General features: G+C 35.3%; 1 protein-coding gene across 2 annotated transcripts; it reads left to right on the top strand.

The window, feature by feature from the left end:
• The first annotated feature begins 524 nt into the window (after positions 1-524).
• LOC122603380 (rRNA biogenesis protein RRP5) lies at positions 525-21,054 on the top strand. 2 transcript variants are annotated; one of them, XM_043776063.1, is made up of 41 exons: positions 525-724; positions 874-1,036; positions 1,132-1,343; positions 1,883-2,026; positions 2,125-2,298; positions 2,606-2,705; positions 3,258-3,376; positions 3,458-3,580; positions 3,690-3,761; positions 5,595-5,687; positions 6,528-6,641; positions 6,740-6,862; positions 6,947-7,132; positions 7,283-7,357; positions 8,513-8,649; positions 9,371-9,505; positions 9,615-9,760; positions 9,901-9,966; positions 10,149-10,255; positions 10,406-10,486; positions 10,583-10,657; positions 10,764-10,865; positions 12,978-13,146; positions 13,229-13,374; positions 13,847-13,930; positions 14,032-14,132; positions 15,249-15,402; positions 15,514-15,588; positions 15,669-15,813; positions 16,003-16,588; positions 16,856-16,916; positions 17,011-17,156; positions 17,235-17,418; positions 17,676-17,774; positions 18,089-18,450; positions 18,555-18,731; positions 19,064-19,160; positions 19,260-19,415; positions 19,723-19,953; positions 20,033-20,116; positions 20,613-21,054. In XM_043776063.1, the coding sequence occupies exons 2-41, from the start codon at positions 877-879 to the stop codon at positions 20,718-20,720; spliced, it is 5,709 nt and encodes a 1,902-aa protein (XP_043631998.1). In that variant the 5' UTR covers positions 525-724; positions 874-876; the 3' UTR covers positions 20,721-21,054. The 2 variants fall into 2 exon arrangements, with proteins under 2 accessions (XP_043631998.1, XP_043631997.1); XM_043776062.1 differs by having other exon boundaries at positions 3,255-3,376.
• The last annotated feature ends 1,057 nt before the right edge of the window (positions 21,055-22,111 follow it).

Genomic DNA, 22,111 nt, shown 5'->3' with positions numbered 1-22,111 from the left:
TTTATGGTCATGGAACAAGCTTCAAAAACTCATTTGAAGGAACGTCTAATGAAATGAAACATACCCGAAACGAGATTGCTTCTTTAATATGAGATGTACGACGCCAATGATTTCTTATTAGCATTTTATGTTTGCATTTACTTTTTAGTGTTTTTATGCATATACTTATTTATGGTGAAATTTTTATAGCTATAATTTTTGTCCTTTTTAGTTATTTTATACTTTTAAGTTGCAGCTACATCTATTGTATCAAATACCTTTAAAAATAAAAGTTACCACTACTTTTGCCAAACATAGTAGTAAACCAAACTTTTTTTTTTTTTTTTTGTGAAAAAGGAATGCAAAAATTCGGGATCCCTGATGACAATAATTCGAAAGGGGAGTCATTTTATGGATATTGAGAAACCACAAGAACCATTGATGTAATTAACTCAAAGTTTTTTAACCGGGAAAAACCCGAACCCTAAAACCCTACATAACTTTCATCTCTTTCTTTTCCTCCATTACCACCACCACCCATAAACCCTAATCTCCAATTAAATATATTTATATTTATATATATGATCATTATTACTATTATTTGCTCCTCACTTCAAAGGTCTTAACAATTTTCAATTTAAACCCTAATAACCTTTTTTAATTCTTATTCTTTTTTCACTTTAGTCCACTGATAACACTCCGGCGGTAGTTTGGCGGCCAGCTACTGTTTTACTGCAACAATCAGGTAAAAATCTTGAATAGTAAAAAAACAACACTTCAGTAAGATGAAAATTATTTCAAAGTTTTGGTTTTAGTTCTTGGAACCTGTTCTTTTTTTGTATATATGTATGTATGTATTGATGATATATATATATATATATGTGGTGTTTGCAGGAGATGGGTAGACTGGTAAAGAAGCCGTTCAACAAGAAATCAGAGGACAGGCTGAAAACATTTCAAAAACCATCTAAAAAGCCTTTTAAACCACCTCAGAAATCGAAGGATAATGTCGTTGTTCCTATTCAGCCTGAAGATGATGTTCCTGACTTTCCTAGAGGTCCAAGATTTGTACTTTTATATATATATATAATTTATCTTTGTAAATATGTGTGTGCCTATGTATATTTGTTGAATGGGTTTGATGTGATGTAGGCGGACAGAGTTCATTAAGTAGGGCAGAGGTTGATAAAGTTCGGGCAGAGGTCGATAAAGAGTTTGAAACCGAAAATATGGTCTTGAAGAAGAAGAAGAAGAGAGATGTAGTTAAGAACTTTACTCGATCAACTGAGGATGACTTGGGTTCACTTTTTGCTGATGGGAACACGGGAAAAACGCCTAGGTTTGCTAATAAGATCACTTTGAAGGTACATTGTTCGTATGGAAATTTCGGTTATTACGAATGAATTGTATGTTGGTAATATGTGGCTATGTTAGCTCAATTCAAATTACCTGCAATGAGCTCATCTGTTTACTGAAATGGAATACAAGTTGAAGTTGTAGGTATATATTGACATATCGCTGATAGTTTGAAGGTCTGTTATTCATTTAGTAATGATGGCGACTTTGTGTGTTTTGATGAGTATTTTACGATAATAGATACGTGCTTGGGTTATAAGGCCCACAGGCATTTATGACAGAAATGTGTCTGTTTCAATGGTTTTCAAATATGGTTCTATGTGGCTTGGACTTGTTCTGCATGCTTGAAGCCTTGAGTGTTTTTATATTTCACCCGTACAAGCTGGCGTATTTCGTAGTTTGCTTACAATATTTTCTTCTCAACAAATAAGTAGTAGTTGACATTTTTTTATTACATTGCAACTCATGGTTTCCTTTCTTCGAATTATGTTTTTTAACCATAGTTACATTAATTTTTTTTTTTTTTTAATTTTCTGAACTGTTTTAGAATGTAACACCTGGAATGAAGTTGTGGGGTGTAGTTTCGGAAGTGAATGAGAAAGATCTTGTAGTTAGTCTTCCAGGAGGTCTTCGTGGGTTAGTCCGCGCCTCTGAAGCAATAGATCCTCTGTTACATGATGATTTTAGAGGGGTACAGTGCTTCTAAAATGTCTATGCTCACTTTCTTATACTGTATTTGTTTTTTCTAGTCAATTTATGTTGTATTTACATTAAGTTTTTGTAAAACAGGAATCAGAAGGTGATGTACTTTCTGCCGTATATACTGTTGGTCAACTGGTTTCATGCATAGTACTTCAGTTAGACGATGATAAGAAAGAGAAAGCAAAGCGCAGGATCTGGCTTTCTTCACGTCTAGCATTGTTGCATAGCAGCTTTACCTTGGACACGCTTCAAGAAGGGATGGTAAGCCATTTAAGTTATTCTTTACTGCCACCTTAATCAATAGCATTTTCGATACACGTATGGGCGTATGGCTAAGCTGTCAGATGAAAATGAATGAACTATGTATACAACCGAGAATGTTCAGAGCGGAGCCTTTTGTTGTAGGGTGGCATGCATTTGTTTAGAAGATGGAATTACTTACCCTTTTTTGGTTAGGAAACAGAACAATGGGTATCAGATGTCATGCTTCATGGCTTCCCCCTCTTGTAGAAGCATTTTGTTATCTACTTATATTTCACCTTCTGATATTTTTTCATGTGCATTGCAGGTCATTAATGCATATGTTAAAAGCATTGAAGACCATGGTTACATGCTTCATTTTGGAGTAACTTCTTTTAGTGGTTTTATGCCAAAAAGCAGCAAAGAAGGTAAGAGTTACTCATTGTTATTGTCATTTCGTGCTAAATTATAATTCCTTATCATCTTAATGTATTTTGTATAGTGTAATGTTTGTTTTTGTGCTTTAAAAGCTTACAAGTAGAACCATATCAGTGCTAGTGGAATATTAAGCAAAACAATCTTCGTGTCTTTGTAGTAAATAATGTAGGAGAGTTTTTGTTAAGTGCTGCTGATTTACATTGCTAAAGATAACACATGAAGATGCCCAATATTCGATAATCACAGCCCTTTGAAACACATGCTTTATATTAATACAAGTATTGATATACACAACTTCTAGCATCCTTGTAACAAAACTTCATATCACTTTCTGGATGCTTTGAATGGCCGCAAAAAACTTATGTATTCGCGTGATTGAAATAGAGCTCATAGCATGTAGCACAGGGTTTGGATCTGATTCCATTATTGTTAGATGTATACCAAACTTTTTCATTACTTATTGCTTCATTCAATTATCTCAAATCTATGTATGTTTGATGCTTTGTTGCTCTCCCAATACGTATACACATGGAAACAAGCAGGAACGAAGGACACCAAGATGGTTGTTGGGATGCTAGTTCAAGGTGTTGTAAAGAGTATCGATAAAACTCGCAAGGTCGTTAATCTTAGTTCTGATCCTGAAGAGGTGGCAAAATGTGTGGTATGTATCTATCATCTTTGTCTCTACTGCTATGGTACTCTTACTAAACTACTACAAAGTCATTCTTGTACTTCTGCACAGACAAAGGATCTTAAAGGCATTCCCTTCAATTTGCTCGTCCCTGGCATGATGGTCAATGCTCGTGTGTTGTCAACCCTTGAAAATGGCATTATGCTCTCCTTCCTCACCTTTTTTACTGGAACTGTGTGTTTCCTCAACTTTTCTATGTTTACTTAGTTTAAAACTGTAATTAAGAAAGCGTTGGAAATGATTTGTGATATACGTCAGGTGATTATTTCTTTAATTTATGTAGGTTGATGTTTTTCATCTGGGAACAACTCTTCCCACTTCAAAGTGGAAAGATGAGTACGCTCAAAACAAGAAGGTAACAACTTATACTTCCCTTGTAGGGGTTCATTCGTTGGGCCAATAAAACTTCCCATAATATTCTTTGTAAGTACACCCTCCCCATAGAGGTTGTCACTCTGTTTGGGAATATATATATCGGTTTGCTTTTTTGCTCTGTCCAAGCTGGACGTTTTGCCATTCAAATATCTATGAGGAAATCAGAGGATTGAGTTTACTGGATGTTTTCCATAAGAGACTAAGAGAGCCACATTGAAACAGAGGGAGTAATTTGTGAAACAATATGTTAGTCTCTTGTGGTTTTCTTCAACATGGCTATTGGCTACACCTATTTTCGGTGAATATTTATTTGCATTCATCAAGGAATTTGGCATTTTTTATATCCCATGGTTATCCTATATTCGTTTCTCTTGTCCAGGCCTTGCTACTCAAATCCAGGGTCCATAGGGATGTTATTACATTATTGATTTGTGAATATGTGTTATTAAATTCATAATTTCTGGTAGCGTCTATTCTTTAGGAACTATGTTATCAATTTCGGTGGTATACCGGTTTTCGGAGGGTGGACACAATTTCGGTTTCATGTTTCTATTTCGTTTCCGAGAATACCGGTGGTATTGACCGGAATTTGGACCGAAATTCAACCTTTTCTATTTCTGTGGTTTTACTGGTTTTGATTTTTTTTTTTTTTACTATTTTGAGCCAAACTTAAGAAAACAAACCTTTCCTGACCTTTTTTTCTTCAAGAAATCAAGCAGCAGTAGCAACTCAAGGTTGTAAAACTAAAGGTCAACGCCCAAAAACGGTTAAATTGGTGTAGATCTGGTCGCGTATCTGATATTTGAGTATTTTCTGCTCTAGTGAAAATGGGGGTGTGATTTTATACGGTGGTGGACTGGTGGTGATATACCGAGTAGAAGAAGAAGCAAGAGAGAGAGAGAAGATAAACTCATATAAGATGCGCATGACAATCTGTCATGTTGAATTATTGAAACCGATAATCCTAAATATATTTGATATTTAATTGATATTAATATTAATATTATATTACAGTATGGTTGACAGCCATAACACACTCTTTGATACTTTGATTTTTCACTTTTTAAATATAGATTTTCAAAATACTTTTTAAAATTATAGATATATTCTATAAGATATAGAAATTTATATATAAAATATAAAAATATTAATATTTAAAATTACCGAAATACCACCGAAAAAATCAAAGATTTGCTTAACGGTCCTTGACCGAAACACCGAAATTTCTATCCTTAACTACTTAGTTTAGGAACATTGTTGGTGAGTGAGGTTACTTTATTAATCTGAGCTAATGGGGTTGGTGGCTCATTGGTAAGGTCCTTGACCTTGGGAGGATCCACCTGGGTTCGAGTCCCACTTCTCAAATTTGTGAGGGTGGATTTATAGGGGTTTTTCGAGAGTTCTGGTTTCCAGACATACGTGTAATTTAGAAGTACGAGTAGAATAGAATGCCGTTCAAAAAAAAATAAAATTCTATTGGCTGTTGAGCCTTGGCAGCTTTTGGGTTTCTGCTATTAGTTTCCCTTCACGATTTTAAAATCAATTATTGAGAACCAAAGATTGATGATAACTGTTATCCTATCACTGCTTATTTATTTAATTATTTATCTACATATACATGTTTAAGGAGCAAGACCAGGTATTATGTGGATTACTTTAGGGGTTTGGGATAACAAAATTTGTAAATTTAGTTGTTTTATCATATCAGCTTCAACATATGGTTATAAATGGATTGCTTCTTCTTACTTACCGACTCAGTGTTACTATTCGGTGCTTTCCTTAGTATTCACTATTGTTTTTCCTCCAATATTAGGTCAATGCCCGTGTACTCTTCATCGATCCGTCAACCAGAGCTGTTGGTTTGACTCTGAATCGCCATCTTGTTCATAACAATGCTCCACCAGCGGTAAGTTTTTCGATTATTGAAATTGTAACCTGTGCGTAAATACTGTTGCAAACTTTGAGAAGTGAAGAAATAGAAGCAAGATGTACTTTGACTATACCCTGGGGCCCTGGGGAAATTTAGGTCACATCATGAAGCTGTAGGATGTAGGTTTAGTTTTACTGTTGGAAAATGAACATAAAAGGTCAAACATCTTATTACATTACAGGTGTTATAGATTTAGAACATTCTTTTGTCTCTGATTCTGTGCATTTAAGGGCCTGTAGAGAAGTGTTAGTGGGGATAAACATACGACATCACATTTACTGATTTATTTACTCACAATAGTTTAACATATGCTACCGTACGTTGTGAAAATCAAATAACATTTATAAGCAAGACAGCAATGAACTGATCTGAAGTTACGAAACAGTAAATGCATTTAATCCTGGCAATGGTAAGTTGGTAACACAATTCAAAAGCTAGCCAATTTGGATGACGGGGCTGACAGATTTTATGTCCTATTGATAGATTGGAACTTGGACTTCTGTTACTATAAGCTGGCAACTTAATTCTTTAAGCTGTGAAACCATTTCCGTCTAGGAACTCCTAAAAATATTTTTATACCTGCCTTTAAGTAGACATGTTTTGAGGTTTTGTGTGCCGTTCTGAAAACAATCAAGTATTTATGATGTCTAAAAAGATTCTGTTCATAGTAATGCACTTCTTTCTAGAGCTTTATAGTACATATTTAGATTAGAAACCAGTGTTCATAGAAACTTATAGTCATGGTATGAGGTCTTGTGCGGAGTACTATAGTGGATTTATGATGTCTTAATAAGGCTCATACAAACTGTTATGCAGCTTGTCAAAGTTGGAGATATATTTGATGATTCAAAAGTGATCCGAGTCGATACAGGATCAGGCCTGCTGCTGGAAATCCCTTCTGCTCCTATTCCGACTCCAGCATATGTTAACGTAAGTTAATCTAAGTATTTCAGCTGCATCAGATAATACTCTGACGAAATACTTCATATGTAAGCACTGTCATATTACATATTTCTTGATCTTCTTAGGTGTCAGATTTGTCTGATAAGGAAGTCCGAAAATGGGAAAAGAGCTTTAAGGAAGGAAGCCTTGTTCGTGTGAGAGTTTCTGGTTTTCGTCTTTTGGAGGGGCTTGCTACTGGTGTTTTGAAGGTTGATTTGGCTCCTATGCATTTTGTAACTTTGATCAAAAATGACTTCTTATTTACCTTTCCTTTTTTTTATGGCTTTAAACAGACAAGTGCATTTGAAGGCTCTGTTTTCACTCACTCTGATGTCAGACCTGGAATGGTGGTGAAAGCCAAAGTTATTATTGTTGATAGCTTCGGTGCAATTGTGCAATTTGCCAGTGGTGTGAAGGCACTCTGTCCTCTTCGTCACATGTCTGAACTTGAAATTATAAAACCTAGAAAAAAGTTTCAGGTGACGTATAAATATAGTTACTTTTTATAATAAAAATCGATATTAGTTCATCTCACTCTCAGGAATTTGGACTCATGTGTGTAGTTTGACCAACTTTAATATTCAGATATTCACCGAATAATGTTATCATATGTATTTTGCTCTATACAGGTTGGGGCTGAGTTACTCTTCCGTGTGCTTGGTTGCAAGTCTAAAAGAATAACTGTCACACACAAGAAGACACTTGTATGCTCTTTTTCTAGAACTATTTAACTAAAATAAATATCTTCGCAGCTGCTTTTTTTAGGTTTTGATATTCTGATGCATCGATTTTGTATAGTATTACCCCCCCCCCCCCCTTCTCCTTTTACTACGATAATGCACAAAAGCTTTTTTCTTTTTCTTTGAAGTGTTTCAGTGGATGACTGGAAATTAACTAGTGAAAATCATTAATCATGTAGCATCTGTCCCGTTTATTTTGCTGCTTTTTTTTAAAAGGTTGACCATGATAGAATTAACAAAAGTGGAGTAACTGCTATACAGTAAATAGAAAGGTACAAGGAATTGATTCTGGTGTTTGTCTGAATTTAAAGTAAAACGAACAAATACAGAAGATGAATCAACAAAAGTAATTTTCTCAATTTTTGGGCTTATTGGTTTGCTGGTCCAGTAAGAGATCCATGGCACTTTCCTGATTAGATCGTGTTGGTTAGTTCAGCAGAGTATATGGATTCTAAAGTAGCAAACTAGCAATATATCGATTTCTTATGTTACCATAAGTATCCTTTATGCTGATATGTTTTTGTGGACCTCATAGGCGTTGAATTGTTGCCTAAATGGTACCTATGCATAAGGCGCAGATTTCTGAAATTGATTGGCCTAAGTAGTGTGATTTCTCTGCGTTCTTGGTTTATAGAACTCCCAATCTTTTTTTTTTTGAATAGTCATCTGTTTATTGCATCTGATGATGCATTGTTTGAGTAAAGGAGGATGATACCTCTGGCAAAAATTTATTGATAATAAAACTTTGAGCTGTACCAATACAAGTGGGACTTCCACAAAGATTACTAGTAGTTATCCTTCAACAGTTGGGACAAAAATATTGCTTGATCTGATCATTCAAGTAGCTTAAATGTAACTCTACGTAGTTTTGTAAATCTTGTGGCATCAAAAAGTCCAGCTTACTGTGTTTGATACACGATCTCACTGCCCGTTACATCTTTTGTGATATGTTTAGTATCTCTAATCACCTTCTCTCAATGTTCTCATTACTTGCTGTCTTACGGGGCTTTTATTCATCCTGTTTTTGGATCATCAGTTTTCAGTACTATTGATCGTATGCAATATGTGTTTTGATCTTTTATGCTTTAGTCATAGACGGATTTTGCTTGTTATTGTCAGGTAAAGTCGAAGCTTCCGGTTCTTAGCTCATATATGGACGCAACTGAAGGACTATGGACACATGGATGGATAACTAAAATTGAAAGTCATGGTTGCTATGTTCGGTTTTACAATGGCGTTCAAGGATTTGCCCCCAGGTTAGATTTAAACATTTCATACCCTGTATTGAATACATCAACATGACTATTATATCACCTTGATTACCCCTGGGATGTCTAGTTACATTTTTGTTGAACTTTCTTTCGGCTCGGGTCAAATTGGAAATGCTTCTGGTATTACTGATAAATGTCATGATCTATTATACAAGGTACTTTTGGTAGGATTCTTTATATTGAAGTTTATCCAACTATCACTTTTGTTGTCATATGTTTTATCTAAGCTACTCTTGACTGGTGCTCTTAGAGACTGATTGGATTTCGAGTGCTCACTTAAAAGATTTGAAAGCGAACCTTGTAACTGAAAATGTTTCTGAATTTTTTTTTCCTTTATTTTATTAGCTCCATCCTGTAAATATGCCAAGTTGCTGAGTAGCAGATGACATATTGACAATTCTAGTCTTTGTTGCACTACAGACGTGAATATACTCAGTATTTGGGGTTAGATTTTTTGTTGGTATCATTCGAAGTATATAATGGTTTTTTGTGTACAAAAACTCTGTTCTTTTTCATTACTGTCAATGAGTAAAGTGCGTGACTTTGAGATTTTATTATGTCTGTTTAATCCTTGATTATATGCTTATTTGTTTTAAATTTGAAAATATCGTGATCTTATTTGCTTGTATTCCAAACACATTCTACATGATGCTGTTGGGTCGCTAGAATACTTCAGACAATAATTATTTTTTTCTCTTTGAATCAGAGCCGAGCTTGGATTAGATCCTGGATCCGATGTGAATTCAATGTACCATGTTGATCAAGTCGTCAAATGCAGAGTTACAAGTTCACTTCCAGCTTCAAGGAGGATCAACCTTAGTTTCCTAGTGACCTCCGCAAGGTCTGGTTTCTATGTTTTTCACTGTTTACAACATTGGGGTCAATAATTTGTTTTTAAGGATTGATCTAGATGGCGTGAAGACATTGAGATTAACATCTTTTGTTTCCAGGACATCTGAAGATGATGAAGTGAAACTTGGCAGTCTTGTATCCGGTACTGTAACACGAGTAACTCAAAATGCAATAATAGTTGATATTGGTGTTAAGGGTTACATCAAGGGCAAGATTTTTTCTGAACATCTGGCAGACAACCATGGTAAGTTTTCGCTCTGGCCAATGACCGTTTAGGTGCTTTATATGTTTTCTTAATATATATTGTTCTCCTTGAAGCTTTGTGCCTTATGGAATGACGTACTCTATATTAGTCAGTTTCTTTTTTTTTTTGTTGATGTTCAGGACTTGCTTTGGTAATGAAGTCCATGTTGAAACCTGGATACAAGTTTGAAAAACTTTTGGTTCTAGGTAAGTACTTTACATACATACATATAATTAAGGTTTTTTTATTTTTTTTTATTTTTTTTGCATGTGGCAGCATCTGGTGGCTTATGTTAATCCTTGTTCACCGGTTTGCTTTTTACTATTGCTGCATGCAATTCTGTAATTTATATCAGTTTTGTACTCAACTTATGGACTTTACTCCACAGATGCCGAGAACAATAACTTGATACTAACTGCCAAGTATTCTCTTGTCAATGCGGCTCAGCAATTGCCTGAGGATGCGAGTCAAGTTCATCCGCATTCAGTTGTTCCCGTGAGAACTTTTTTCGTGTTACTTTTGTGTCTATAGATATTAATTTTTTTTCTAGACATAAGGAAATAGGATACAGTAGGCCCATGCATTTTTTTTTCAATTTTCCGCTTAATACCTCACGCAAACATCTTGACGTCATCTCTGAACCAGGGTTATATCTGTAATATCATTGACACTGGTTGTTTTGTGCGGTTCATTGGGCGATTAACTGGTTTTGCACCTAAAAACCGGGTATGTGGCACTTATGAATTGTGTATACATTTCTGCCATGTTCATTCCAAAGTTACTGTTTATCTAAGCTTACATAACCACTGCTTCTTCATCTAGGCTGTGGATGACAACAGAGTTGATTTATCTGAAGTTTTCTATATTGGGCAATCTGTTCGCAGTAACATACAAGATGTAAGTGAAGGATTTGGAGTTGGCTTTTGTCGGTAGGATTCTTGTGAAAGTAACTTTTTGTGCAATATACATTTGAGCTCATTTGTGTATTTTTCATTATATTCAGGTTAATAGTGAAACGGGTAGGGTAACACTATCCTTGAAGCAGTCATTGTGCTCTTCAACAGATGCTTCATTCATTCAAGAATACTTCCTCTTACTGGAAAAGGCGAGTTTATAAGTTTTATCTGTAAACTAGGCACATTATATCATTTGATAAAAAACCAGAAACTAGCTATTAGGGGTGTTCAAAACCGGATATCCGAATTTTGGATAGTAGATTTGGTCATTCGAAATCCGAATCCGCCGAAATTTTGGATTCGGATACCAGATTATCCGATTAATTTTCTTTAAAACCAACGATCTAATAAGAAAACAAGATTGTAATCATCCTTTGAATAAAATACTCCGAAAAATATTCCCACGTTGAGATCCATGAACTCAGTCAAACCATGAACTCCATCTTGTTGCAATGTACAGTATCAACTTACTTGATGACTCGTATCCGACTTGATTCGAGACCCGCAAAACAAACCCGATTATATCCAATAAGTATTTTCCAGATTATGGATCAGAAAGATAGAAGATGGATTGATAGTGAGAGGTGAGATAGAGATTTAGGATTTTTTGTTTTAGCACTATATATATATATATATGTATATCTGGGTAAGTTATTTTGAGAACTCAAAAAAAGGAACTCAAGAACCATTCTGGACCCCACATTCTTTCTCTCTCTCTCGCTTCAATTAAATAATAAAATTCACCCAAATCTTTCAAAATGCTTTATCTCACAAACCGTAAATCGTTATACGAAACAAAAAGCATGGGTAGTCTTAAAATTTCGTCCTCTTTCATTCGAAATCCAATTCGATATACTTTTGACGACTTTTTAATTTTCTTTTTCTTTTTGGTACTTACACATGTGTAGGTTGAACAAATATTAAGATTCGGAGTGGGTTTCGCCCTTAAGGATATTCATAAACCAAAGCTGGTGGGGGTGATAGGTCATTGAGGGTGATAGGTCATTGTGTGATAGGTCATAGGGGGTGACCGGTGATGGGTGATCTACCTAACGGGCTCCGCCCTTAGCCGCTATGGCTCCGCCTTGGACTGACGGGCTCCGCCCTTGGCCACCATGGCTACGCCATGGATTGACGGGCTCCGCCCTTAACCTTCGTTGTTGTGTACATATGTTCATTTTCTAATTTACATGTAAAAAAAATGATCCTACACATGTGTAGGTACCCAAGTACAAGAGGAAAAAAAACAAAAATTAAAGAGTTGTCAAAAGTATATCGTATTAGATCTCTAATGAAAGAGGACGAAATTTTAAGACTACCCGTGTTTTTTGTTTCGTCTAACGATTTACAGTTTGTGAGATAAAACATTTTGAAGGATTTGGGTGAATTTTATTTAATTGAAAAGAGAGAAAGAGGTAAATAATATGTGGTCCAGAATGTTTCTTGAGTTCTTTTTTATTTGTTGGTTCTTAAATAACCCTTCCTTTCTCTCTCTCTCTCTATATATATATACAAACAATTAAAAAGAAAGTGGATTTTGATTTGGGAGCCCAGTGCGTGTAGACTGTTGGTAACATTGTAACAACGAAATTAAAATTAAATACAGTAGTAGATAGCAGATAATAGAATTGAGTGAGTTGCTAGTAAAATGATAATAAGAATTAGGATTTAGAATGGAAGCCCAACACAAATGTATTTGTAATATGTGTATGTAATTTTCGGATATCGGACAATCCGAATATCCAAAATTTTTGAAAACTTAATCCCATATCCGAATCTGAAAAACCGGATATCCAATTTTCAGGTATCCAAAAATCCGGATATCCGAAATTTCAGATAGTTTCAGATCGGGTTTTGGATATTTCGGATGGCGGATTCGAATTTTTTTAACACCCCTAACTAGCTTTCTTTTAGACACTGTAATAATAATAATGGAAGACGGACGCAAGAATATTATAATTGAACAATGCTCATATCAGGATATTTATTCTACTTCACATGAGAAATTATAGACATTAATGGTGATATTGTTGTGTACCTATTTCTATATACAAAATTGCTTTATTAGATTGTCAATGTTTTGAGCCGAATTTGCGCATACAAATTGATAAGATGTTCTTGTTTAGCCATTGAGGCTTTGCTGTCACTCTCTGTCCCTTTGATTCTTTTATCTTAAAAATGTTCTTATATGAACTGGATACGTTCTCTCTATCTTTATCTGTGTATCATTTTCTGAGTTTTGGCTTTACTCTATTGCTCAGATTGCCGAGCTGCATTATTCTGATCTGAAGTCCTCTAGTTTGAAATGGGTGAAAGATTTTCCGATTGGTAATGTGATTGAAGGAACAGTTCACGCAACAAAAGAATCTGGAGTTATTATCAGCTTCCAGAAATACGCTGATGTTTTTGGGTTTATCACACATTACCAACGTAAGTTGTTTACTAACTGCAAGCTGATTGTTTTTTGTTGTGCAGTATGCAACCAACAGATTTTTGTGTAAATTCTATGCAGTTGGTGGATCAACTATAGATATTGGTTCAACTATCAAAGCTACGATACTTGATGTAGCCAAGATGGATCGCCTTGTGGATCTGTCCTTGAAAACCGTGTTGGTTAACAGAGACATGGAGAACACTGATTCCCGAACTCCGAAAAAGGTTATCCATGATTGATTTATACATAATATGTCTTTTCTGCTGCAAAGTTTTAATCTTTCTTTTCTATCCCTCTTTTGTCCAGTTTTATCCTACCCTCTCCATTTTAAAATTCTTGTCCATTAGGCGAAATGAAATTAATGCAACTTGTTATTTACTAAGAAGACAGATTAATCCTTTATCATCTAATTGATGCTTTTCTTATTTTTGTAACCCCTAATTTATTTTAGAGGCAGTACAGGAAACTTAGCCATTAGTAATAGACAATTTCTACAGAAATCTAAAATAGTAAGAAGATGCATAGTACTAATATTTTGACAAAGGGAGCAATACTTACTTTGGTTCTCTTAAAGAATGTTTTTCTTTTTCCTGTAGTTGTTTGACTTTCTCTTCTCAAGATCATGTGTATGTGTTTTGTTCACATGTGTTGTCGGTTAAGTGTTTACGGAAATCTTGTTAATTTTCTGTCATCCAGATGCGCAAAAGGTCAGCCCCCAAAAACTTGGAGGTGCATCAAACTATAACTGCAGTAGTGGAAATTGTGAAGGAGAATTATATTGTAAGTGCCGTATTTAACCACCTCACAACACACTTATTGGTTACGTTGAGCAATCTGAATTCGTTTTTCCTCATTCCCTGCCTTGCTATGATTGTTTTTAGGTTCTTTCTATTCCGGATGCAAATTATGCTGTGGGATATGCATCTTTAAGCGACTACAACACTCAAGGATTGCCTCCAAAACAGTTTGTCAGTGGACAACGGTAAGTTATTCAAGTGAATGTTTCTGTTTTTGTCATTTCCAGGCATGTTTAACTCTTGAAAAAGATCTTTTCATAAGCCAAGTTTTGTGAATAGTTAAATGAACATATCAAATCTCAGAATCAGAACTTTCAGAGTCAGTTATTACATGTTCTTATATATGGCTTGAAAAAAGTTTGCAGTTGATGGTTAAGTTAATATCCAGCTTTGCCGTGATGGAGAAAAATGGCGAACTGGTTTTGCTTTTCCAATGTATAAGGGATTTCCTTTGGAATAAACAAATTGGCTAACTGATCAAGGGGTATAGTTTCTGTCAAGTCGTTCCACTATGGTGGCCTTTGTTAGATTTAGGTCACGGTCTGTAATCTATTCCCAACTCCATAGGATTGTCCCTAAACACAGGTGCTTATTTTCGAGGCCGGATATCAGGAAAGGGTCTGTGGGGTCCAAAAACCACAGGTTCAGGATTTCTCGACCGATCTAAACTATTTGCTAGATTCTTGTCAAGTGGTACTAATGTAATTTGCTGGGCATGCCCCAAGGGAGCTCTTATGCTCTAAGTTACGCAGAGGTACTTCCAAGCTGTTGATCCGAAATGCCGAATAACTTCTTGATGGTTTATGGGTGATAAGTTCTCTATTTTGTTGTCCTATAATCATGATGATAGGATGATAATATTGCTTTTTTGATGGTTTTTTTTACAAGTTAAGAAAGTTAGAAGGGTGAAGTTAAAAGCCAGTCATAGTTCTAACAAAAGAGGGAACACAAGCCATTCATCTTGAAATTTGAAGTTTTATGTGAATCTATACAAATAGTAATGTCACTGCAGAGTGTAATACAGCATAACACAAAATTATTATGCCCAAGATTTGCTGCTTTCTTTATTGGCAAATATGGTTCATTACAAGGGCAATTGCCTTGGTTGTTTATCTGCATTCTTTTTTAATGCATACTCCTGAACTATGTGATGGTTGATCAGATTCTCTACTTTTACATGTCGATATATCATCACTTATTTTTAACAGTTATAAGAGGCAATAACATACTGTTCACATTCTTTAAAGATTATGAGAAGAAAACAAGTTGAAAATATCTGATATATATTTTTCTTGTCATAGGGTGATTGCATCTGTTATGGCTCTTCCAGATTCTTCAACAGCAGAAAGGTTGTTATTGCTTCTCAAGTCTAACAGTGAGATCATGGAATCTTCCAGTGCAAAGAGGGCAAAAAAGAAGTCAAGCTATGATGTTGGAACTATTGTCCAGGCAGAGGTTGGTTTAGTTTAACATACATTTGTATAAATCTTGTCAATCAGAATAGCATTTCAGCAGTAAAATGGCAAGACCTTCATGCATATAAAAGATATTGTTTATGAAATTCAGGTAACTGAAATAAAGCCTCTTGAGCTTAAATTGAAATTTGGTTCTAGTTTACATGGGCGGATTCATATCACAGAGGTAACATGTTTCTTACATTATGTGTTCAATCTGCTCCTTTTTTTAGTCCTCAAAATGTAAATTGTATTGTATGTTAACAGGCGCTTGATGGTAATATCCATGAGGGGCCATTTAATAAATATAAAGTTGGGCAGACGCTGACAGCAAAGATTGTGTCAAAAATGAAAGCTGAAAATAGTAATAATTTTCGGTGGGACTTGTCCATCAGAACCTCTGTTCTTGCAGGTGAAAATTAACATTTGATTACTTTTCATCTTATTTTGTCAAATATGCATTGGTTTGCTGTGTTTTTTATTGTGTATGTATCTTTGTATGTAGTACTCGCACACATTTTATGTCTTAATTAGATAGTTTGGTAGTTATAAATGTAATTGTATACTCATAACCATATTAATGCTTGTCATGAGCTTGCAGATCAATCAGATGTGTGTACACCACAAGATTTTAGTTATTCAGTTGGTCAAAGAGTGAATGGGTTTGTATACAAAGTGGATAAAGATTGGGTCTGGCTAGCAGTAACTCGAGATATACGGGCACAACTATATATTCTTGACAGTGCATGTGACCCTTCCGAGCTTCAGGATTTCCAGAACCGGTTTCATGTTGGAAAACTCGTCTCCGGTTACATTTTAAGTACGAATAAAGAAAAAAGATTGTTGCGCCTACAATTGCAGCCACTAGCTGGTGGACTAATTGTTGATAGTGCTTCCATGAAAGATGATTCTGAAACTGTCGCATCTCATATTTGCGAGAGTGCAGTTGTCGGCGGCAGAATATCTAAAATACTGCCAGGCGTTGGTGGTTTGCTTGTGCAAATCGATCCACATCTTTCAGGCAAGGTCCATTTTACTGAATTATCGGATTCTTGGATATCCAATCCATTGTCTGGCTATCATGAAGGGCAGTTTGTGAAATGCAAAGTACTTGGAATTGGTCGTTCAGGAACCGGTAGTGTTCATGTTGATCTGTCTTTGCGCCTATCTTTAATTGGGACAGATTGGTAAGTAACACACTACTTTTGTACTTCACCTGTTTCTATAGTTATCCAGTTTTTTTTTTTTTTTTTTTGAGCTCGTTATGAGCAGGAAAATAGGTTTTTATAGAGGTCCTTCGTAGTCTTTGTTATGTATGTGTAAACGCCTTTTGACCTCCAAGGCTCCAACACTATCGTCTTCAAAAACATTTGAAAACATGTACCTTCATTTTTTTTATTTTTTTCTGCATCTGTTGTGGCAAATGCTAACTGTACTGATATAAATGTTTACAGTAAATCTCAAGTTAATCGATATGAAATGATTGAAGATCTTCATCCTGATATGGTTGTAGAGGTAAATGATTCTTCAATTACATCTTTATCCAAGATGTAATCCTTTTACTTGCCCACAATCTCTTTGCATATGATTAACCATTTTCTCTTCTTAGGGTTATGTTAAGAATGTCACACCAAAGGGATGTTTCATTATGCTTTCTAGGATGCTTGATGCTAAAATCCTTATCTCAAACTTATCTGACGACTTTGTCTTAAAACCGGAAGAAGAGTTTCCTATAGGGAAACTTGTAACTGGCAGGTAATGATTATTTGCTTTTTCAACATTTTTTTTTGAAATGGCTGTTATGATGCTCAAGTGATGATGTGTTCCACGCAGGGTGCTTTCTTTGGAGCCTTTATCGAAGAGGATTGAAGTTAGTCTTCGTACAACAAGTGATAAGAAAGAACCAAAATCTGACATTGATAACTTTAATAGCCTCCATGTCGGAGAAATAATATCTGGAAGGGTTAAGCGTATCGAGACGTATGGTTTATTTATCACAATCGATCAATCTAAGATGGTAAGTAACCCTCTAGGAACTTCATTTTGTTATATATTAATCTATCACATGAAAATCGGTTTTTACACCAATCATCTTTTTACCCCGAACACAAAGCATTGATTGCAGTTTTTGATCTCCAATTTTACTCATGTGCAGCATGCTATACATGCATTAGTTTTATATATATTGTTCTTTGGTAGGGGATCTAACCTGGCTACATGTGTACATGTTTTTATCATAATCAGGGAATAACTCGTTTTTTTTTCTGTCTGTAGGTTGGACTCTGTCATGTCTCCGAGCTTCCTGAGGACCATGCGGAGAACTTGGAAGCTAAGTACAAAGTTCGTGAGAAAGTGAAGGCCAAAATTCTTAAGGTCGGTATACTTGAGTAGATTGATTTTCAAAGTAACGTGCCTTCCATTTTTCATGAACTTTTCACGTTTTTCAAATGCTGCATGTAAGTTGCAACCATATAGTGATTGTCTGATTACCACATACTGGTATAAATCTCATACACAGATGTGTATTATTTTCGTTATCCCCAAATAATCCTTTATAGCAATGAATGCCCGAACACATTCTTTGTTTTGTCATTTAGTAACAGTTGTGATCAATTCAATACTCTTTCTTACAAAATGGCATGGCGTCAGAGTTTCTCAACGACCTTCTGTCTCAAATTTGTCATTAGATTGATGAAGAAAGAGAGAGAATCTCTTTAGGGATGAAGAAATCATATTTTGATACCAGTGCTGATTTTGGAACACCGGCAAATCAAGGTTCTGATTCCTCTGATGAGGAAGATTCTGAATTTGACGATCAAGACCCTTCTGCATTCCATGGGCCAGTGATTTCTTTCGACAATGGGAAGCATCCAGTGTTAGCTGCAGTGGAATCCAGGGCTTCTATTCTTCCACTCGAAGTTCCTTTGGATGAAACAGAGGAATCCCTTGTGGATGATGCACTTTCACAAAGTCCAGGACCCCTTGATAACCTAACTGAAAAGAGCGATAACAAAATTAGGCGCAACAAAAAGAAAGAGATGGAAGAAAGGTGCTTAATCTTTTCTTTTTAAAAAAAAAAAAATATTCACGTTTGTCAATATATGGCATCAGTGAATTTTTTAACATGTAATTTATTTATACTGTGATACGCAGAGAGCGAAAAATTAGGGCCGCCGAGGAAAGACAGTTACAGAATGACACACCGACGACTGCTGATGACTTTGAGAAGTCGATCAGAAGCTACCCCAATAGCAGTCGTACCTGGATAAGTTATATGGCTTTTTTGCTCAAAATAAATGAAGTTGAGAAGGCCCGATCAATGGCTGAGAGGTATTTCTGCAAACTACTTGTATCAGTGTGTATATAAGATGTCTGTAAATTCAACCCATCTTTATTTTTAGAGATGGCAAGAGGTAGGGCAGGTAATGGGTGAAAGCAGTTTCAGGTGAAAGCTTACCAAATTTTGCAAGTTTGAGAACAAAAAACTTTTTTTAATCATGTATACATAGAGATTAGACTTCCGAATAAACTGTTTGTTCCTTTAATATTAAACCTTGACCCCTTGATATGAGTATAATGCAAATGGTAGTCTTGAATCAATAGAACAAAATATCATATTTACAAAATGCTTATTGTACATGACCATCTATATGACATTGCAGGGCTTTAAGGACGATCAATTTCAGGGAAGAGTCAGAGAAGCTAAATGTGTGGGTTGCTTACATCAACTTGGAGAATAAATACGGAAACCCTCCAGAGGTGCAAAGATGTCAAAAATTTTAGGTTCAATGGCTTTAAGGTTGGTTTGTTGATTTTGTAATGCTATCACTAACTTATTTGAACATATTCTCATTTCAGGAAGCAGTAGTGAAAGTATTTCAAAGGGCATTGCAGGTCTGTGATCCCAAAAAAATCCATTTTGCATTACTACATATGTACGAGGAGACTGAGCAACACAAATTGGCTGATGAGCTTCTTGAAAAGATGATTAAGAAGTTTAAGCATTCCCGCAAGGTGACTTGATTACAACTCGCTGCTTTAGAGGTTGCAATATGGGCGGGCTGGGTAACGAGCTAGCTAATTTTTTGTATGAATTGGGTAGGATCACAATTTCTAATAATTTCAAAATTTTCATAGCATGTAAAACAGTGAAAGTGTATTTACAAATTGATTCTTGTTTATGCTTCGAAGATACACTTTGGATGAATTCCAACATGTTCTACCTGTTGTCTTGTTGCTAATCCTTTGATTTCACATGGTTACTATTTTCTTTTCCGGTGTTCACTTTGGTGAGACTCACTTTTGCCACTTACAAATTTAGGTCTGGTTAAGGAGGATACAAAGAGTGTCAAAACAAAATGAGGATCTGGTCCAGTCAGTAGTAAAGCGTGCTCTCATATGCCTTCCCAAACACAAACATATCAAGTTCATTCAGGATACGGCAATCTTTGAGTTTCATAGTGGGGCTCCTGATAGAGGAAGATCAATGTTTGAAGGAGTGCTTCGCGAATACCCGAAAAAAACAGATCTGTGGCATCGCTACCTAGACCAGGTATTTATCGTTCCTAATTTTATTTCATTTAAAAATAATCGAGTCTTTGATTTTAACTAATTTCAATATATTTTGACAGGAGATTCGGCTTGGAGATGTCGATGTGATTCGTGCTTTATTTGAGAGAGCCATATGTTTAGAGCTGCCACTTAAAAAGATGAAGGTAAGTTTAGTTTTAAGCAGAGCTTAATGAATGAAAGCTAGTTCCCGTTTATTTATATTTACACAGACAACCTGCTTTCACTTTTCTCGTCATAATGTTTACAAACACCCTCACTCTGGCTACTGCTCATTTCTTTAAGAAAAAAAAGGAAGAAGCTCTTATTATAATCATAATGTCTGACTCTGATCAAAACTGTAAGATCAAGTCAACATTTACATGCCGTTCCAAAAAAAAAAAAAGTCAACATTTACAGTTCATTAGCCTTTTTCAGACCTGAACCTACTACTTAAACGCATAAACCCACTTAACCCATTGCTGTAACTTCTGAGTATTTGAAAGTTGGCTGTTATTTGAAGTCTAACAATGAAGTATGTTGCCTTGAATGGTTAATGGGTGCAAGTATACCAGTATTATTTCATGCATTAAACCCATGTATTCTATTTCCAGTGCATTTATTTATGATCAACATGACTGACATTTTCTATGGATATTGCAGGGTTTATTTAAAAAATACCTAGAATATGAAAAGTCTCATGGTGATGAAGAAAGAGTCGAATATGTCAAGACAGAGGCACTTAAATATATAGAGAAATCCCGCCCTTGATAAGAGCTATTCACTCTGCACAGCTTTTGCAAGCCTTTGAAAGGGTGTTTTATGCACCATGGTTACCTAAAGATTTGAAAAAGATGTGATTGGTAAACCAGAAATCCAGAATCAGCATATGGCCAATCAAGTCCAGTTTTGTAATGAAAGGGCCGTCCTCCTTTAATATTTTGCAACTATACAGAGATTGATCAAGAGGTTGTATTTGGATTGCAAGCCTTTAATATTTATGCGGCTTAATTTAACGCGGTTTATTTGAGTAAATTGTAAGCCTTGTATCATAGTTTCATATCCTATTTGAGTTAATATCCTATTTGAGTTAATATTAACTGAATTTTTATGTCAAAAAAATAATTATGCCTTTCACTCGTACATTTATGATTTATGTAATAATGTCGGTTGAAAAATAATAGAGATGGGCGAAACTAGAATTTTTTGTACAGATACTAACTTTTTCGAGAGGTGTGGTGTAATACGAATTTTGTTTCAAAAACTTGTGAAACTATGAAAAACGGTGTTGAAGACACCGGTCTTGCTTTTTCTTGAGAAAACCGGTGTCTCCAACACCAGTTTTGGTTAGTTGGATGCGTCGTCGATAGAAAAATGGTGTTACAGAAACCGGTCTTGCTTCAATTTGTACTAAAGCCGGTGTCTTAGACACCGGTCTTCAACCCCATCTCAACGACGTCGGACCGACTACCTTTAAGGGGCTATTACGTACAAGCTTTCCATGGGTATTTTAATGGAAGTTATTGGGGGTTTTCAGATTTACAGATTTAGAGTAATATATGGTTGAGGAAGAAGACTCTTTATTTGTTAGAAATCTAGTTTCAACCCCCTAGTTTACTATATTTATGATTTGATCCTCATATTATCTTAATAGCGTATAACAGTAATGTTTAATGTCTAGCACCCTGTACGTCAGTACGTCCACTCCATACATGAAATGACTCCACGTTAATAGTTTATTGTTCCCTTTCAAAAAAAAAAAAATAGTATATTTGTTTAGGATTTATATTTTCTTTAATGCGAATATTATAGTTTAAGTTAATAAATTTAAATTAGTACGTCTGCTATAAAACTTTTTATATAGATTTTTATTATATTTAAGAATTATTGTTATCTGTTTTTAAATCCGGCCCGATCAAAAGATTTATCGTTATAATATTATGTTTCATATTTGTTTTTTTTTGTAGACTTATAATTTTAGGGATCTATTTTTCGATACTCGAGTCAGGCCTCAAAATATTTTCACATTCTCGAAGAAGGCACTGACGTCGGTGTCACAGTAGCCGGTCTTCACTTATTTGTAAAAGTATAATATTAACTAGGTCTTCACGCAAGTATTTTTGTTTGTATGATATACTAGCTAATAAAAGTTAGAATGAAAA

Source organism: Erigeron canadensis, chromosome 6, assembly GCF_010389155.1.
Source record: "Erigeron canadensis isolate Cc75 chromosome 6, C_canadensis_v1, whole genome shotgun sequence".
In the NCBI taxonomy this organism is placed as follows: domain Eukaryota; kingdom Viridiplantae; phylum Streptophyta; class Magnoliopsida; order Asterales; family Asteraceae; genus Erigeron; species Erigeron canadensis.
The sequence above is the reverse complement of the archived record's forward strand: the minus strand, read 5'-3'. Positions and strand labels throughout refer to the sequence as shown.

Bases quoted from the DNA above. Each gene is read 5' to 3' on its own strand.
- LOC122603380 (XM_043776062.1), top strand. From the start codon at position 877: ATGGGTAGACTGGTAAAGAAGCCGTTCAACAAGAAATCAGAGGACAGG. The intron at 8,650-9,370 runs GTTAGATTTAAA...TCTTTGAATCAG, and splicing joins GTTCAAGGATTTGCCCCCAG to AGCCGAGCTTGGATTAGATC. The intron at 13,931-14,031 runs GTAAGTGCCGTA...GATTGTTTTTAG, and splicing joins TTGTGAAGGAGAATTATATT to GTTCTTTCTATTCCGGATGC.